At 45.2% G+C, this 17249-nt stretch overlaps 1 protein-coding gene across 1 annotated transcript; it reads left to right on the top strand.

Moving 5' to 3' along the window:
* Positions 1-798: 798 nt before the first annotated feature.
* Positions 799-11914, top strand: RPUSD2 (RNA pseudouridine synthase domain containing 2; the record flags this gene model as incomplete). The annotated part of the gene is made up of 3 exons (XM_084630766.1): positions 799-1269; positions 2421-2717; positions 6300-11914. The coding sequence occupies 3 exons, from the start codon at positions 799-801 to the stop codon at positions 7080-7082; spliced, it is 1551 nt and encodes a 516-aa protein (XP_084486892.1). The 3' UTR covers positions 7083-11914.
* Positions 11915-17249: the final 5335 nt, after the last annotated feature.

Here is a 17249-nt window from a genome sequence, read left to right as displayed (position 1 = left end):
AAGCAACAGGGGAGGGGAGCTCTAGCCATCCTATGCTGTGCTGCCTCCATCCCCGCACCCACCCCCGGGCCCCTGTCTGCGCAGTGGGGCCGGGCAGGGAGCAGGTTGCAGCATCTACTCCGGGTTGCTGTCTCTGCAGCTGGATGCTGCTACCTGGGTTCTAGAGCCCACCACATCCGATGAAGTGAGGTGTAGCTCATGAAAGCTCATGCTCAAATAAATTGGTTAGTCTCTACGGTGCCACAAGTACTCCTTTTCTTTCCACCTATTTCCTGTACAACAGCTTGGGTTGCCAACTCTGCAGGATTGCCCTGGAGTCCCCTGAAGTTCAAAATTAATCTTTCATTATAGCTTCTCCTGTGATGAAACCTCTAGGAATATGTCTCACCAAAATCGGCACCCCTACAACTGAGTGTCCATGGGGTTGAGGGGGCAGGGGGGTCGGGGACAGTGGGGGGGGAAATGGGATAGGGAAGCAGCCACATCACCGCAGCTGCCAGTGCCAGAGCAGCAGGGTCTCGCCCCTCCCCCCCCCAGGAACTGGCTTCAGCGTAGAGGGGCCCCCAGGCTCCCCCCGCAAACTGCGCCTGTGGACTCAGGGGAGACGCGCGGCGCCGCTCTGCCCACGCTCCCCCCGCGAGCGGGCGGCGGCCGCGGCGCGGAAATGGCAGAGGGGCGGTGCCTAGTTCTCGGGGCGGGGAGTTTCGTGCCGCTTGTGTTCAACGTCACCGAGAGTGGGCAGGGGTGATTGGCTGGCCTGCCGGGGCGTCACGCGCCGGCGTATCCCAGTCCGAGGCCATGTGGGCGAGGCCGGCGGCGGCTGCCGAGCCGTGGCTGCTGCTCGCCGGCCCGAGAGTCCGCTGGTCGCTCGCCGCCCTAGCGCCCGTGGGCGGCCGCATGGAAGAGCCCGGCCCGGGGGACGCGCCCCCCGCGGCCAAGAGGCGGCGGCTGCTGGCCGGGGAGGAGAAGCGGCCGGGCCACGGCGAGCGCTACGTGCCGCCCCCGAGGAAGCGCAACCCCGGCGTGAGCTTCAGCGAGCCGCACTTCGCCGAGACCCGCTACTACTTCGAGGGCGGGCTGCGCAAGGTGCGGCCCTACCACTTCGACTTCCAGACCTACTGCAAGGGCCGCTGGGTGGGCAAGAGCCTGCTGCACGTCTTCAGCACCGAGTTCCGCGCCCAGCCCCTCGACTCCTACCGGGCCGCGGCCAGCGCCGGCCGCCTGCGCCTCAACGAGCAGCCCGTGCGGGACCTCAGCGTCGTGCTCAAGGCAGGTCCCCGGCGCCACCCCACCACTCGCCCGCCTGCGCCAGACCCCGGGTTACCTTCCCGCGGCTTGGCACCGGCGGGGGCGGCCGTAGGTTACCTCTCGGGGGGTGGGCGGAAGGAGCATCGATTTGCTAGTCTCAGAAACAAGCTCCCCACCCTTGGGGGGAGAGATCCGTTCCCGCGTGGAGCTCCCCTCTCCCCCACCTGGCCCCTCGTCTACTTCACACACTCCTTCCTGCTACCCCCATGGCCCCAGCTGGCCGCTCCTGGCTGCCTCCGTGGGGAGCAGCCCTGCCCTCTGGCCGGGTGGCTCTCTACAACAGTGACTGCAGTTGCGGGTTCATTGCCTGGCTCCGTGTGTGGAGGAAGGGGTATCATGTTTCCCACTCTAGAAGAAATCAAGAGCAGCTAGAGCCCCAAGACCCTATCTAGACTACAAAAAACTGATCATTAAAACAATATTTTGAAATGTGTGTAGCTAATTTGTGGTGACCTGGAGTGGGGAGGAGACTAGCCTACATAAAGAGAGCCTAGTTCTCTAACATGTCATGATGTTGTTTTTGTTCTTCTCTTCATATGGGAAAAGAAAATAATGTAATATATTTTGGCCACAACCACGTTTAAACATAGTAGTTTGTATTGTGGTAGGACCCGAAGCTATGTGCAGTACAAACATCCAGGAAGAACTAGTCCTTCATCTGATGAGCACAGAGTAAGGCTTTCTCTGCCTGGGGATGCTTTTCAGCATAACTTAAGGTGTGACTTTAAACCAAAAGTGCTGGATGTAATTTCATGACAGTATTTGAAGCTGTATTAGTTAAAATTGATCAAACTTTCAGGGCATAGGCTGTTCGCCTGCACGAGTCAGGAAGGCATTCATCTCCCTCAGACAGCATTGCACGCAAGTGACTTTTTGTATTGAGTTTTCCCCCTGCCTAAAGAATACTAGGCATGCGAGCAGTGCTTGAGCTAGGATTTGATAAACTAGTATGCTTAATGATTATAATACAGTCCTATTTCCTAGTATATATTTAGCTGGTTTCTTAATGTTGGGTCCCACTTTGTTCTTGACCTGTGCTTTCTGTCCCTTATTTCTCACAGATAGCTATTTGGGGAAATCCTATCTACTCTAATAATCTGTTTTGCTTGTAGAATAATGATTTTCTGAGGAATACAGTGCATCGCCATGAGCCTCCAGTCACTGCTCAGCCTATCCAGATTTTGGTGGAGAATGACGAGGTGGTTGTCGTGGACAAACCCTCGTCTTTACCCGTACACCCATGCGGCAGATTTCGACACAACACTGTCATCTTCATCTTGGGCAAAGAGCATAACCTGAAGGAGTTGCACACTATTCACCGGCTTGATCGCATGACTTCCGGTGTGCTCATGTTTGCCAAGACTGCAGAAGTGTCTAAGAGGATTGATGAGCAAGTTCGGCAGAGACAGGTGAGGGCTGAGGACTTAAGTGTTTTTTAAAGTACATCTTTAAAGAGCTTTCGAAGCAGGTTTGGTCCAAGTACAGACTGTTGGGCAAACACAAGTCCCAAAGTTTACAAGCAGCCTTCTTTAAGATGAAGACAGGTACAAATTACATGCACCCCTTGTGCTCCTGGTACAATGCTAATGTGGTGCTCCACTGAGCAGAATTTGGGTGCCTTAGTAGGTTGTATAGTGGATAAGTGTGCTAGTTTGTGAGACAATAATTGAGAGGTTATTGGTGTTTTAATAAGTCTATTTCAATTTTGAAGGACTCAAATTTTCCTGTAAATGTTCTATGCAATATCCTGTTTTGACATTCCCCAGGGTGCATGCTGAATTGCTATGGCCCCTTAGCTCTCCAGCCTGGGATGCCTTTTACGTTGCTTTGCTAGTAAACAGCAAACCTCCGGGCTCTGATCACTCACAGCCACCAGCATGCAAAGTCTCTCTCAGCTGAGTACATTAATGATATGCCCTGCCATCAATAACTAGATACAGGGAGACACCCGCATATCCCTGAGTCCCAGCTTTGTACCTTCAGTAGCCCACTGGACCGTACAAGCTCATAAACTAGTCCGTCATTCCTACAAAGCCTTTGTTGTCTCAAGTGAGACTTTCCAAACACACTGGTTTAGATAAAACAGTATCTTTCTTAGTTAATAAACTTGTTTTAGATTTTAAGTAGGGCTGTCTATTGATTGCAGTTAATGCATGCAATTAACGCAAAACAAATTAATTAGATGTAAAAAAAGTCACAATCGTGGTTTTAATCACACAGTTAAACAATAATAGAATACCAATTTAAATTTATTATATTTTTGATGTTTTTCTACATCTTCAAATGTATTGATTTCAGTTACAACACAGAACATAAAATGTACTATGCTCTCTTTATATTTTATTACAAATATTTGCACTGTAAAAAAGATAAAAGAAATAGTAATTTTCAGTTCACCTCATACTAGTCCACTCAGTTCTTCTTGTTCAGCCAATCACTCAAGACAAACAAGTTTGTTAATATTTACGGGAGATATAATGCTGCCTGCTTCTTATTTACAGTGTCATTTGAAAGTAACAACAGGCTTTTGCATGGCACTGTTCTAGTCGGCAGTACAAGGTATTTGCGTGCCAGATAGGCTAAACATTTGTATGCCCTTCATGCTTCGACTTGTAGGCTCTAAAGCTTTACATTTGTTTTGTTTTTGAGTTCAGTTATGTAAAAACAAAAAATAATAATTCTACCTTTGTAAGTTGCATTTTCATGATAGAGATTGTGCTACAGTACTTGTATGAAGTGAATTGAAATACTATTTTTTTACAGTGCAAATATTTGTACTCAAAAATAATAGAGAGCACTGTACACTTTGTTCTGTTGTAATTTAAAATCAATAGATTTGAAAATGTAGAAAAACATCCACAAATATTTATTATAAACTTAAATTGGTATTCTCTTGTTTAACAGTGCAATTAAAACGCAACTATTTTTAATCTTGCGATTGTGATTATTTTGTTAATTGTTTGATAGCCCTAATTTTAAGTGATTTACAAGTGATAAGACATAAAAGTCAGAGTTGGTTACAAAAGAAGAAAAAAGATAAACACGCAAGCAAATTCCTAAACTTTACCAAGGTTAATAAGTTTAAAAGCAAAAAGTTTGTCTCACCCAAAAACTTTCAGTAGTCTTACTGGCTGGAAAAACCTTCAGGCTAGGACCACTCTCCCTCATAGGTGCTGGAGCTGGGGGGTGTTTCTCTGAAAATATCCACTCAATGTGCAGCGGCAGTCAAAAAGGTGTTGGGACAGAATGTTGGGAAAACATTAAGAGACAGAATGTTGGGAATCATTAAGAAAGGGATAGATAATAAGACAGAAATCCATAGTAAGCGCACATCTTGAAGACTGCGTGCAGATGTGGTGCCTCATCTCAAAAGAGATATATTGGAATTGGGAAAGGTTCAGAAAAGGGCAACAGAAATGTTTAGGGGTCTGGCATGGCTTCCACATGAGGAGAGATGAATAAGACTGGGACTTTTCAGCTTGGAAAAAGACAACTAAGGGGGGATATGATAGAAGTCATCTATAAAAAATCATGACTGATGTGGAGAAAGTAAATAAGGAAACGTTCTTTACTCCTCAACACAAGAACTAGGAGTCACTAAATGAAATTAATAGGCACCAGGTTTAAAGAAACAAAAGGAAGTATTTTTCCACACAACGCACAGTCCATCTATGGAACTCATTGCCAGAGGATGTTGGGAAGGCCAAGACTATAACAGGGTTCAAAAAAGAACTAGATAAGTTCATGGAGGGTAGGTCCATCAATGGCTGTTAGCCAGGATAGGGAGGAATGGTGTCCCTAGCCTCTGTTTGCCAGAAGCTGGGAATGGGCGACAGGGGCTGGATCACTTGATGATTATCTGTTCTGTTCATTCCCTCTGGGGCACCTGGCATTGGCACCTGTTGAAAGACAGGATACTGGGCTAGATGAACCTTTGGTCTGACCCAGTATGGCCGTTCTTATGTTGAAGTGGTTTCCATTATATACAGGGTTAACAGCTTAGTTCAGTGACTCTCAGCACCCCCACTATAAAAATTGTTCCAGCACCCCTGCTCTCCTTAGTTTAGTGATGCACGTTTTGTCTTTCAAGTGATCTTCTGTGAGTAAAGATGGGCGAAAAGAGGTCTCTAGAGGCATTTTTTCTCCCTTCTTATACTCTGACTCTTTGTACTGGAAAAGTCTTTGCTGGGTCATGGTGTCGGCAGTTCCATGGCGTATGTGAACTGCCAACTGTCCTTCAGGTGAATTATCAATTTCTTGTTAACAACTTTCCTGCTGGTGTATCTCAGATTAAGCAGGTAATGGCCTTTTGGCACCTAGCTGGCGTGCCAGTGTGCCTTTGTCTTTGAGAAAATAGTGTGTGGGCATTACCCAGAACTACAGCATATTTCAGTAACAATCATAAAGTAAAATCTCAAAGCTCCATATACAATGTTGATACACAAATTTTGACAGGACAGTGTTCTGTAGATACCTCACAAGGCATGCTTTGTTCAAAATATATCATAACCATCTAAAAATGCTGAACGTCTGATACAGGGTGTCACACCCGCAACCTGCCAATCCCAGTGTGGGACTCTGGCTTTTAAGATTTGCAGCAAGGGCACAAAAGTAAGGGATATAACACAAATCTGAGAATAAATCTTGAAATAAATTTGGGTTTAATGTTAAAATAGTTTCCTAGGTCTTAGCTGAAATGTTGAATTATGAAGTTATCAAATTCCATTAATAAAGTACACCTGAATGGAACAGAAGCCGCTGTAGGTCTAAATCGAAGACTTCACTTTGTAATGAGGTACACTTGAGATGCTTGTTTGCTTCTCCTGTTTAGCTGCAATCCTATAACTGAAATGTCTGAACTTCCCCACATATCTGTAAGTGGAGGGGAGGGCAGGAATGGTTAGTTTTAGCTTAATGTATTTGGAGCTCGAGAGCGATTTACATTGTCTGGATTGATGTGTTTCTGATATTCACTCTGTTTTCCCCTGTAGCTGGAAAAGGAGTACGTCTGCCGTGTGCTTGGGGAGTTTCCAGAAAATGAAGTGACCTGCGAGGAACCCATCCTGGTTGTTTCTTACAAAGTGGGGGTGTGTCGTGTGGACCCCAAAGGCAAATCCTGTAAAACTGTCTTCCAAAGGCTTAGTTATAATGGCAAGACCAGTGTGGTCAAGTGTTTTCCATACACAGGTCGCACTCACCAGATCCGGGTCCATTTGCAATTCCTGGGATATCCTATTGTCAATGACCCCATCTACAATATGGAAGCCTGGGGTCCTACTAAGGGTAAGGGTGGTGAGATTAATAAAACAGATGAGGAGCTTCTCAGGGCTTTAGTGGAAGAACATCGTTCCAAACAGAGCTTGAGCATCTTGGATGTTTCAGAGGAGGACCTGAAGCCCATTGTGGGAAGTAAAGAATGTGACCATTCAGGTTACTGTACTAAGCCAGTTGAGATTATGCCTATAAGCGCAGACTCCTGCAGAACTGAGGACTCTAAGGATCAGAAAGAAGCTGAAATACAGGCTTGTTTGCAGAATTCTGACACCAGACCAGAAACACATGAAGCAAATCCTGAAGGAGCTAGTTCAAGTGGGAATCAGGATGGACATACAGAAGAAAAGGACCCTCTGTGTGAGGAGTGTAAAATAGTGAGGCAGGACCCATCTCCTAGGGAGCTTGTGATGTACCTGCATGCCTTACGCTACAAGGGAGCAGAGTTTGAATACAATTCCAAGATGCCAGACTGGGCTCTAGAGGACTGGGATGAGAGCTAAGAATAGATACTGAGATTTTTTAGTTTCCTTCCAACAAAGCTAAAATGAAAGTATTTGGTAAAGTCCTGAACTTGTGTGCGGTAAAAATATCTCATTGGAGCTACTGCGATCTTCCATCATTATTTATTGTGTTGTGCCTGGATTGCTTGTGAATTTTGAGGAGGTGGGAAGAGTTCTTCCTGATTAGCGTTGAGAACTCTTTCCTAATAATGAACCTGCTGACAGCTACTGAAGGGAGAGATGGTTAATCCAAGACACTTTAACTATGTTTTCCTTTAAGATGGTAACAGTGATGGGTAAAAAATATTACTCAAAGGTGGGAAGCTTGGAACAATTGCTTCCTCTTCTCACCACATGGTGTTCAGGGTGCATCCTTGTTTGCAGATTGAATGCAGTTGCTTACTAAATGCATACAACTAAGACAATCAGCATCTTGGCCCTTTTCCTGTGTCTGTCATCTAACTCCCTTGTCTTTCTGGGTAAGGGTTGGGGAGATGTTAGTCAATCTAAAATACTTCAGGTGTCACACCCAGATCACTTTCAGTTATGTTCGTAGTTTTGTTTATACCAAGGCACTGTGCAGGCTGGTTCTTTTCCTGGCAGGTTAATCTTCATTCATTTTATTTGGAGTTCTGTTGCATTGTGCAGTTCTCATTAAGACGTTTCCATCCTTGTGTGTGTTTCCAGATTCCGTTTTTTGTTTGTTCTAGATGGAGTATAGTCTGTCCTTAAATCAGCTTTGCAAAATTCCTTGGAAAAGCATACTGCTCCAACTAAAAATTCAGTAGCCCAAAGAAATTGTCATCTTTGCTGTTAATGAGTCCATATCTGTAGGTACTCCCATCCAAAACAATCTCTACATATTTTAATCAGTCTCTGTTTCCTTTCCCTATATTTTTTAACTCCTCCCATATAGTTTCTCTCCTTATTACTTAACGCCCATTATGCCTTTTACTGTACATCTTGTACTGTGCATATCTTTTCTAACATATCTTAACCACCCCCTTCCATGTACCCACACACAGGGCTTAGAAAGTATGCCAAACATATAATAGCCAGAAAGCTAAGTCTGATATGGAAGGTGGCAGGGGCTTGCTGTTTCAGGGATGGCTCTACTCCACCCTCTTGACTTTTTGGTTGTTCTAAGTAGGGGTGTTTCTACTACCCTAGCCTTCATTTTGCAGCTCCCAGCCTCCGTAGAAGGAGTTTCAGTATCAGCCTCTGCTATTACTCAGAAACTTTGTGAGCTGCCGCAGAATGAAACACCTGATTGCAGCAGTGATAGGGTTCTGAATAGTAGAAGTAAAACTGAAAATACTTTGGTTAGTTTTCACTTTGCTGCAGCTTGTTCTGAAAGTTCTAACCCACACCTGAGGCATTTCAAGAATTAGAACACTCCATCTGTTTGTGTGTGAGACACTTTAGGATGTAAAAAAATGTTAACCTTGTGTGGGGTTTTTGTTTTGTTTTTTTGTGTTCATTTTTTTTATTTATTTTTTTTTTGAAGGGCAGGACAGTGATGTACTCACTGGGACTTTTCCTGTTTGCTATGGCAAAGTGGATTTTTCCATCCCAACCTTAAATAATAATGCTAATGTTGGTAGATGTGTGCTAGCTGCTTGTACTTGCCCTGCATTAGACAGTAAACCCAAACCTGTACAAGCCAGTGCATTGCTGGTAAGTTGATATTAGGAAGTCTAGAATGTTATCGGCTTATTCTGACGATGCCAAGAGTTCATCTAGAATAGAAAAAAGTGTGTGTGGATTTTGGCCAAACAAAAATCTTCGCTCACTACCCAGTGCTATGTTTGATCAACATACATAGTCCCTTTATTATTATAGCAGCATTTAGAGGCCTTGACGAGAGCCTTACCATGGTATGCATTTCCCACACCTAATAAGAAGGTAGCCCCTGCCCTGTTCAGGTTTACAGACTAACTGTGAACATTCGCATCTAGTCTTCTATATGCCCAAACAGGAGTGATATCTTCAAAGAGGGTTTCTTCAGGATTCATGATCTTGGCCCTGTGAAATACAAAGATGACTTAAAGTAAGAAACTGCACAACTGCCACTTTCCCTAGTAATTTGTGTGTTAATGCTAAGTGCTTTCTTTATTATTCTGTGGCTATAGTGTGTGTGGTGGGGGGGGGGGAGTACAGAGGCTCCATGGTTTACCAGCTAGTATGTCACAGTGCCCCATTCTGCAAAATGAAAGATCATTAGGGTAACACCACCAGGGGAAGGGGTTTTTTAACTCTGGTTTATCTTTGCTGACTGACACGTTGAAGAATGTGTTGAATTTATCATTCTGCCACTTGAATAAACACATCCAGCACAGAGGTCCTCTAGCAACACCAGGAAAGACCAGAGTTGCTGAGAGTGCATGCACACATTAAAAACAAAAAAAAAAAACCAGCCCACCCTACATATATAATACACACACACACTTTAAAAAAAAAAACCCTTGGTGGATCACTGCATAAAGTTGATGGTAAAGAACAAAGTGCTGTTTTATCAATATAGGCAAACTCTTCTGTCCATCCTTTGAAGAAATGAATTTTGAGGTCCCAGCTCTACAGCAGAGAGCCTGGAAGCCGTGAAAGCTTCAGCTGGAGCTCTCAGGGTTTCCATGATTCCTAATGAGGGCATGGCAGGCCTACCTCAAGCTGTTGCTCTCAGGATCTGGACTCCCAGTACCATAGGGAGCCTGGAAGCTCGGAGAGCCACATCTCCAGCTGGGGCTTCCAGGCTGTCTGCCACTGAGCCAGGCTCCCTGGTCAACTTGCGCCCCAGATGCCTATACTCTATTAGCTCAGGGAGCCAGCTGGCATGGGAATTTGGTAGCCCTAGGGTTGCCAGCCTTGGGCCATCCATGTGGTCAGGCTGTCATGGGGCTAGTGGACCATGGAATCCCTGGCAGCTGCTGACCTGGTTCATGTCCATTTCATGGCTGCTCAGGACTGAATGGTAGCCTTGAAAATGACAGTTTGATAGCTGCTATTCAGTGAGGGGAAGTAGTGAAACTGACGCGAATCATTTCAGTTTCACTAAGCAATTACCTGGGAGCATATTTCCATAGGTGCTGGATCTAGGGGTGATATTGCACCCCCAGCCTTGAAATGGTTTCCATTGTATACAGGGCTTACAGTTTGGTTTAATGACTCTCAGCACCCCCTTCATATTTCATTTTGAAAATACTGTTTTAGTGTTTCTGAAACACAATTTTTCAGAATCTCCAGTTCATGAGAAATTTTTAATGTTGAAATTTCCCATGACCTGGAAATTCCAAATTTCAGCCAACTGTAATCCCAAATTTAATTCTGCTGCCTTTTCTATCTCTTCTGTAAGAAGACTACCACATGAAGCAAATACTTTATAATGCTAAAGTGTGGAAGTAATTTATGTTCCTATGTGGAGAACGGAAGACTGAAAGACCTATTGTGGAAAATTTGGGGGAAGGAGTAAGTACAGATAATATTTTGAGTGCTATATCTCCACTTCATTTTTTCTGGCCATGCTTAACAGTTACTATTAAGGCCTTCATACACCACCACATTATTTATTGTGTCCCATTGCTGATAGAGAAACTGCCTGTGATTACTGGCCCCAAAACAACTTGAACTGTGGGAGGTTACGGTTTTTTTATTCAAGCATCCTCCCTGTGAACATTGCAATTCATTGTTTTATTTGAGTTAAAAGCTGCTGTCTACGTTATATTGTGTGTGTATGAGTTGTAATTTGTATGCAGATAGCCAGATTTGTGCAGTCCAATCTGTTTCCTTTTTGTAAAGATAATTGAACATACCAAAGGCAATTACAAGGTAGTATAATTAAAGATGTCAACATGTTTACCATAAACCCTGCTCTATGACTGATTCAAGCAAAAAAAAAAAAAAAAATTCTAAGCTAAAACCATGGGGTAGCGGGCCTTCGTCATGGAGTGATTCTGTGCATGTTTCATGTAGGTGGATATGATGCTCGGGGAAAGTGAAGATTGTTGAGATTGCTATACCTGTTCTTTGTAGAGAGAACTTCAGTGACAACAACAGTACAGGCTTTTTGCCCATTTGCTAATGTGCCTTAACCATAATCTAAAGAGGCTGCTGGCTGGTCAGTCTCTTGTGACTCATTCATTCCTGGCCCTCTGTGCTAAACTGACAACAAGGGGGGCTAATTGTGATATTTGTGTGTGTGATGTGAATGCTACAGGCTCTGGTCTTAATGTGGATGAGGCTCTTTGGGTGGGTTCCATAGATTGGACTTGGCCAGCGTGCTATCTTGGCATCATGCACTGTCAGGCAGCAGCTTTTAGCTTGGGGCTGCTGAAGGCAAATACATCCCTTGCTCCCTGGGTCAACAGGGACTAGAATATGTGGCAGAGGAGGCTGGTTACCTTTACATGCAAGTCACCACTTATTTGTGTTGCTGTAGTGCACAGGAATCCCAGTAATGAACCGGGACCTGTAGAGTGATGGCCACACACCAGACCAATATGCGTGAACACGCTACTCTTGGGGGAATTCTGCATGTGTGCATAATTAATGTGCTGCACGTACTTTTATATTTTTTCCGCAAAAAAATAGTTTCTGCCAGAAAATTGCTGCAGTTCTGCCTTTTGCCCACCCAAGGGAGCTGTGGCACTAGAACAGAGCAGTCAGCTAGGGAAGAGAGAGAACTTGCAGTCTCTTCTTCACAGGGCCTGTCGGGCCAGGTCAGGAGAAAGGGGATATGGGGAGACAGACAGCATGGGGCTGCTTGGGGGTCAGACAGGGGCTCATAAGGGCTAGTGGGGGAGGACAGACTGGGGCATGGGCTGAATGGAGTGGAGGCACAGGGCCACATGGGGGAGGGGGGGTGGCTGAGTTGGGGCACAGAGACACAAGGATGGGGGAGGGAGTGCAGGGACACATGGGGATGAGGGGTGGGGGCTGTCTGAGGGGGTGCAAGGACACAGGATGGGTGCAGAGCTATATCGGGATGGGGAGGGGGCTGGCTGAGGGGTGTGGGACATGGGGATGGGGTGTTAGGGCTACATGGAGGAGGGGAGGTAGGGGGAATGCGGGGGCACAGAAATACATAGGGATGGGGTGCAGGGACATATGGAGACAGGGGAAGATGTGCCTGAATGGGAGAGGCTGGGGTCAGCCAGGGTCTGCATGGGGGAAGCTCCCTAATAATCCCACCCTGCTGTCCCCCCCCAAAAAAACCTGTTCCATACTTTTCCCACCCATACCCAACAACCCTCCAAGTTCACACCCAGACTTCTTTCAAGCAATTATTTCCCTCTCCCTGAGCTTCTCCATTATCCCTGACTCCCCCAAGTCTTTGCACTGCTTCTGGGGGTGTGGGAAATATGGTTCTGTATTGTAGTTTGAATGAATTATTACTCAGAGTTCTGTATAAATATGCCTAGTATAAGTATGCCTAGAATCTATTTGTCAAAAATTCCTGAATCTTTGTCTTCTCTACTGTTAGACATACTTGCTGACAGGTGTTTTGAAATAAATTACCAAAATAATTGAAACTGGTGTGATTATATTGTTTGTTTTGACACACAAAATCTGCAGAATTTTAAAATATTGTGCACATGATTTTTAATTTTTTGGCACAGAATTCTCCCAGGAGTACCACAGCGATAGCCCCTGCTGGCAGCTCTGTTAAACTCTTCTGGGAGCTTTGCTTTACTACACCTGACCCAGAGAATGCATCAAGGCCTGGGAAGCAGGAATTTAACAGAGAATGAACCTCTAAAATGTGTCCAAGATCTATGTAGTCATATCTTGCTTACCTTACTAACTCATCAGCCTGCCAATGTGCCTCTTTGCATAGATAAAGATATTGTGAATAGGCCAAGAGAGAATATGACAGAGGTCTATAAAATCATGACTGGTGCGAAGAAGTGTTATTTACCCCTTCACATAACACAAGAACCAGGGGTCATCCAATGAAATTAATAAACAGCAGGTTTAAAACAAACAAAAGGAAGTACTTCTTCACACAGCACACAATCAACCTCTGGAACTCATTACCAGGGGATGTTGTGAAGGCAAAAACTATATCTGGGTTCAAAAGAGAATTAGATAAGTTCATAGAGGATAGGTCCATCAACAGCTATTAGAGAAGATGGACAGGGATGCAACTCCATGCTCTGGATGTCCTCAAGCATCTGATTGCCAGATGCTTGGACTGGACAGCAGGGGACGGATCACCCCATGATTGCCCTGTTCTATTCATTCCCTTTGAAGCATCTGGCATTGGCCACTGTCAGAAGACAGGCTATTGGGCTAGATGGACCGCTGGTCTGACTCAGTATGGCCAGTCTTATGTGCAGCTGATTTTTGCTTTGCACTAATGTGTTCGCTTTATATCAGGTTTCACTGTGCTTAGTTTACAAAGTACTTTGGAACCCTTCAGATGAAAAGTATTATTTACATGTAAATTATTAACACAAATTTGATCTCTCCCAGTTTCATATTTTTTAAAAAACCGCTAAAGCAAATCCATCAGTTCCTCTGATTTCCAAGGCATTTTGCCCTTTAAAGATAACCTGTAAGGAGTTTTTTTAATTGAATTTCCATAGTTTTATTTTTGTGTTTTGTTTTACTGCTTTATCATGTCTAAAGAAGACTGAATCAGTTTGTTTTCCTGCTTCTATTTTGCTGTGGAAATATCAAGATCTCTGTGATAGTTATTGTGACCTCTCAAACATTCATTGAAGGGGTGCGGGAGGTTGAATCTTTTAGCAAAGACATCTTCATTCATCATTATCATCACCACCAAAGCAAATCCCAAAGGGATGTAGCCTCCTTGCAGATCAAGCACAACTCCAATCAATCTTTAGCTAGGTTCCTAAGACAGTCTGGCTGGATATTCAGTCTTTGTCCATCATTGGTAATCTTATCGCATCACCCAAGCTTTTGGTAACCATATGATCACTTTCCATGTGGCAAGATTCCTTAGTAAATATGCTTTATAATTTGTGGATCTGCCATCATAATACTATGTCTGTACCAAGAAAGCTGCTGAAATGGAACTAGCACTGGTGGAGGTGGTTGGTGGGTTTGGCTACAAATATTCTCATTTTTTATCTTGTCCTGCCACTTAATATGGAACAGTTTATAGAGATGAGAATCAAAAATGCCAATCAACTGCTCTTCAGCCTACCTTAGTGCACACATTTCACTGCCATACAACTACGACTACATAGAGCTGCAGATTCCTAGCAAGCTTGGTGTCACAACATTGCCACAGAGGCTGCTGAAGGGCTCGAAACAAAGCAGCAGCAGCGGGGTGTCTACCTCTCTCTGGCATCCTTCAGCACTGTCTGTGATGCTTCCCAAGTATTGTACAGTTGCCACCTGCCAAGTGTCCCATCTGGACTGGTTAACAGTGAGCTAGTTGTAATCTAGAGTTGGAGGGTGCTTGATGGCGATGGCCAGGGACTTAGTTTTGTCTGTATTAATAACCAGGGCAATGTCCGCTGCTTCTCACCTGACCAGATCACGCAAAGATAACCTCTCTCTAAAATATTAGGTACGAATATTAAACAGTTGTAAATAGATAAAATTGGAGTTTTAAAGAGTCTGACTAAAAATTCCTTCCACTGTCAGTTGCTCAGCTTTTATTCTCTTGATTTGTGCAATTTCACTGGCTTGTAGTCTTCCACTCTAGACAGGAGTGAAACCTCTTCATACAAAAAACCAGGGGGGAGGACTTTTTTTTCTTTTTCTTTCTTTCCATTTTTCCCAAGGAACTTTGTTGACCTTTAAAAATAAGAACTAGAACAGGGGCTAAGTCTTTTCCCCACTTCCTTTGTTAATCACCTTTAAAGCATGTAGCTGGGAGGATAGGCATACGTGTTAGTGGGAAACATATAGACACAGGAAATGTTCATGAAAGTTCAGCTGTTACTCTCTACTATAAGGAAGCACAGATGTCCATCCACTATAACTAGGCTTGGCAGAATTCAATTTTTTAAATATAATTTTGATGGATAATATCTATGTTCATTTTTAAGCATTTTTTCAATTTTTATCAGTTTAAATTTTCACAGCTGCAGGAAATTATGAGAGGTGTAATATAGTGCTGGGAGGGGACAGCTGATGTTGAGAATCAAAAGTTAAAGCTGTACACCCATTAAAATAAAAATTGTCAATGTGACATGTCAAAAATATACAAAGTAAACATCCTTCAATCAAAGGCTAATAAGTTCTGAGGTATAATTTTTCTTACTTTGCTTATCTGTAAACTTTGATTATTATTGATGGAAATAATTTTCATCAGTTTGTGTGTCTATGGTGAAATCAACATTTACTGACATTTACCAATGAAAAATCTAACCCTTCCAAGCTTATTTAGAACAGAAAGCAGCTCACTTCAGCTTGTTAAAATAGGGAAATCCAGATAAATCGCTACCACCATCAGGGGACAGCCAAGCTGCACTTTCTCACCTCAGTGACAGAGGTCAAAAGTCCCCCTTGCAAGAAGCCCAGATGTTAATTCCTTGCTCCCTGGAAAAGTGGATAGTTCAGTGAGGTTACTCCTATTACAGGAACAAACCCAGTTTTTGTTCTTTATCACAGGGTGAGCGAAGCAAATATTGCAACCATCATAGCAGGGATTTTCAGGTTATCCTAATAACAGAGGAAAGCCCATTTGTTGGCTCCATATGTCTCCCCACTATGGAAGCCCAGATGCCTCCCTAGTCCACTGTTGTCTGCAGTGTTGCAGCCCTGTGGGTCCCAGGATATTAGAATGACAAGATGGGTGAGGTCCTATCTTTTACTGAACCAACTTCCGCTGGTGAAAGAGACAAGCTTTGGAGCTCCACAGATCTCTTCTTCAGGTCTGGGCCAGACCAGCCCACAGCAGAGGGAAACAGGGCCGGCTCTAGGTTTTTTGCCGCCCCGAGCAAAAAATGTGCTGCCCCAAGTTCCAAGAGCGCAACTGCCCAAACAAAACAAAGGAAACAAGAAGGGTGGCGGGAACGCCGCCCCTGGCATTGTGCCCCAAGCACCTGCTTGCTCTGCTGGTGCGGGGAGCCGGTCCTGGAGAGAAGCACACAGATGATCCCCCTACCACAGTGAGACGCACAAGTGTCTTCCCTGCCACAGGAAAGCAGCTCTTCTGCGACAAAGAGGTGCCCAGGCGTTCTTCGGTAACTAAGGAAGTGTTGCCTGCCTGCAGCAGAGGGGCAGCCCAGAAACTGTAACAAAAAGGACGGGTGCGAGTCGACCCCCTACCCAAGAGCAGGGGGGCTGTCTCCCATAATTCAGTAGTCCCGATGTGCGCCCCTTCCCCCCGCCTGCCCCATGACGGAGACCTGAAATGTCCCCTAGAAGAAAACAGGGCAGATCTTTCCCCTACACGAGAGAGCGGTTCGGGTTCTGCCAGCGCGCTGCCCTGGGACAGTGCGGATCAGCCCGCGCGTCCCGCCTCGGGCAGCCTCCTCCGCCTGGACCACAGCCGCTCGGGCCGCCTCGGTGCGACGGAAGGCACCGCGTGCCCCCCCCGCACCTGCGGAGCTGCTGGGGGGGCAGAAAACTGCCTTTCAGCTGGGGAGGCATTCACTGTCACTGGCGAGCTCCCCCATCACTTTATAGTCACCCAGCGCCCTGATAGGCGATTGTGATCGAGATCAATGAAGCTGGGGGGCATGTTCGGCACGCTGCTAAAAAATTAACCGCCCTCCCAGCCAGCAATAATGTGAACCCAGCCGCTTCCTATATTAATTAAAGAGAAGGAAAAGCATTTTGCGACGAGGATGGGATTCGAACCCACGCGTGCAGAGCACAATGGATTAGCAGTCCATCGCCTTAACCACTCGGCCACCTCGTCACAGAAACCTACCACCTCCAGTAGTCTATAAGAAACGAATCTAGCCAGGCTCAGCTTGTTTTTGGGCTCCCTGTACAGAGTACACCTAAAGAAATTCCCACCATGAACGAACAATGCTCCTAGCTCCACTTCTGCCTCGGGGCGAGCCCTGAGACAGTTTAGGAGGAGACATTGTAATGCAATACGTAGAGCTGACTAAACCGAGGCCGTCATGTTGTACGGAAATTCGGTGGCCGCCATGTTGTACGGCGGAGGGTGTAGGGGCCGCCATATTGTACTTGTGGAGTGCGATTTGCCAGGAGCCTATGGCGCATGCGCAAGAATAGGCG

The sequence above is a fragment of the Lepidochelys olivacea genome (genome assembly GCF_965140295.1).
Source record: "Lepidochelys olivacea isolate rLepOli2 genome assembly, chromosome: 6".
Classification (NCBI taxonomy): Eukaryota; Metazoa; Chordata; order Testudines; family Cheloniidae; genus Lepidochelys; species Lepidochelys olivacea.
Note: the sequence above shows the minus strand (reverse complement) of the source record. Positions and strands in the feature narration are given on the sequence as shown.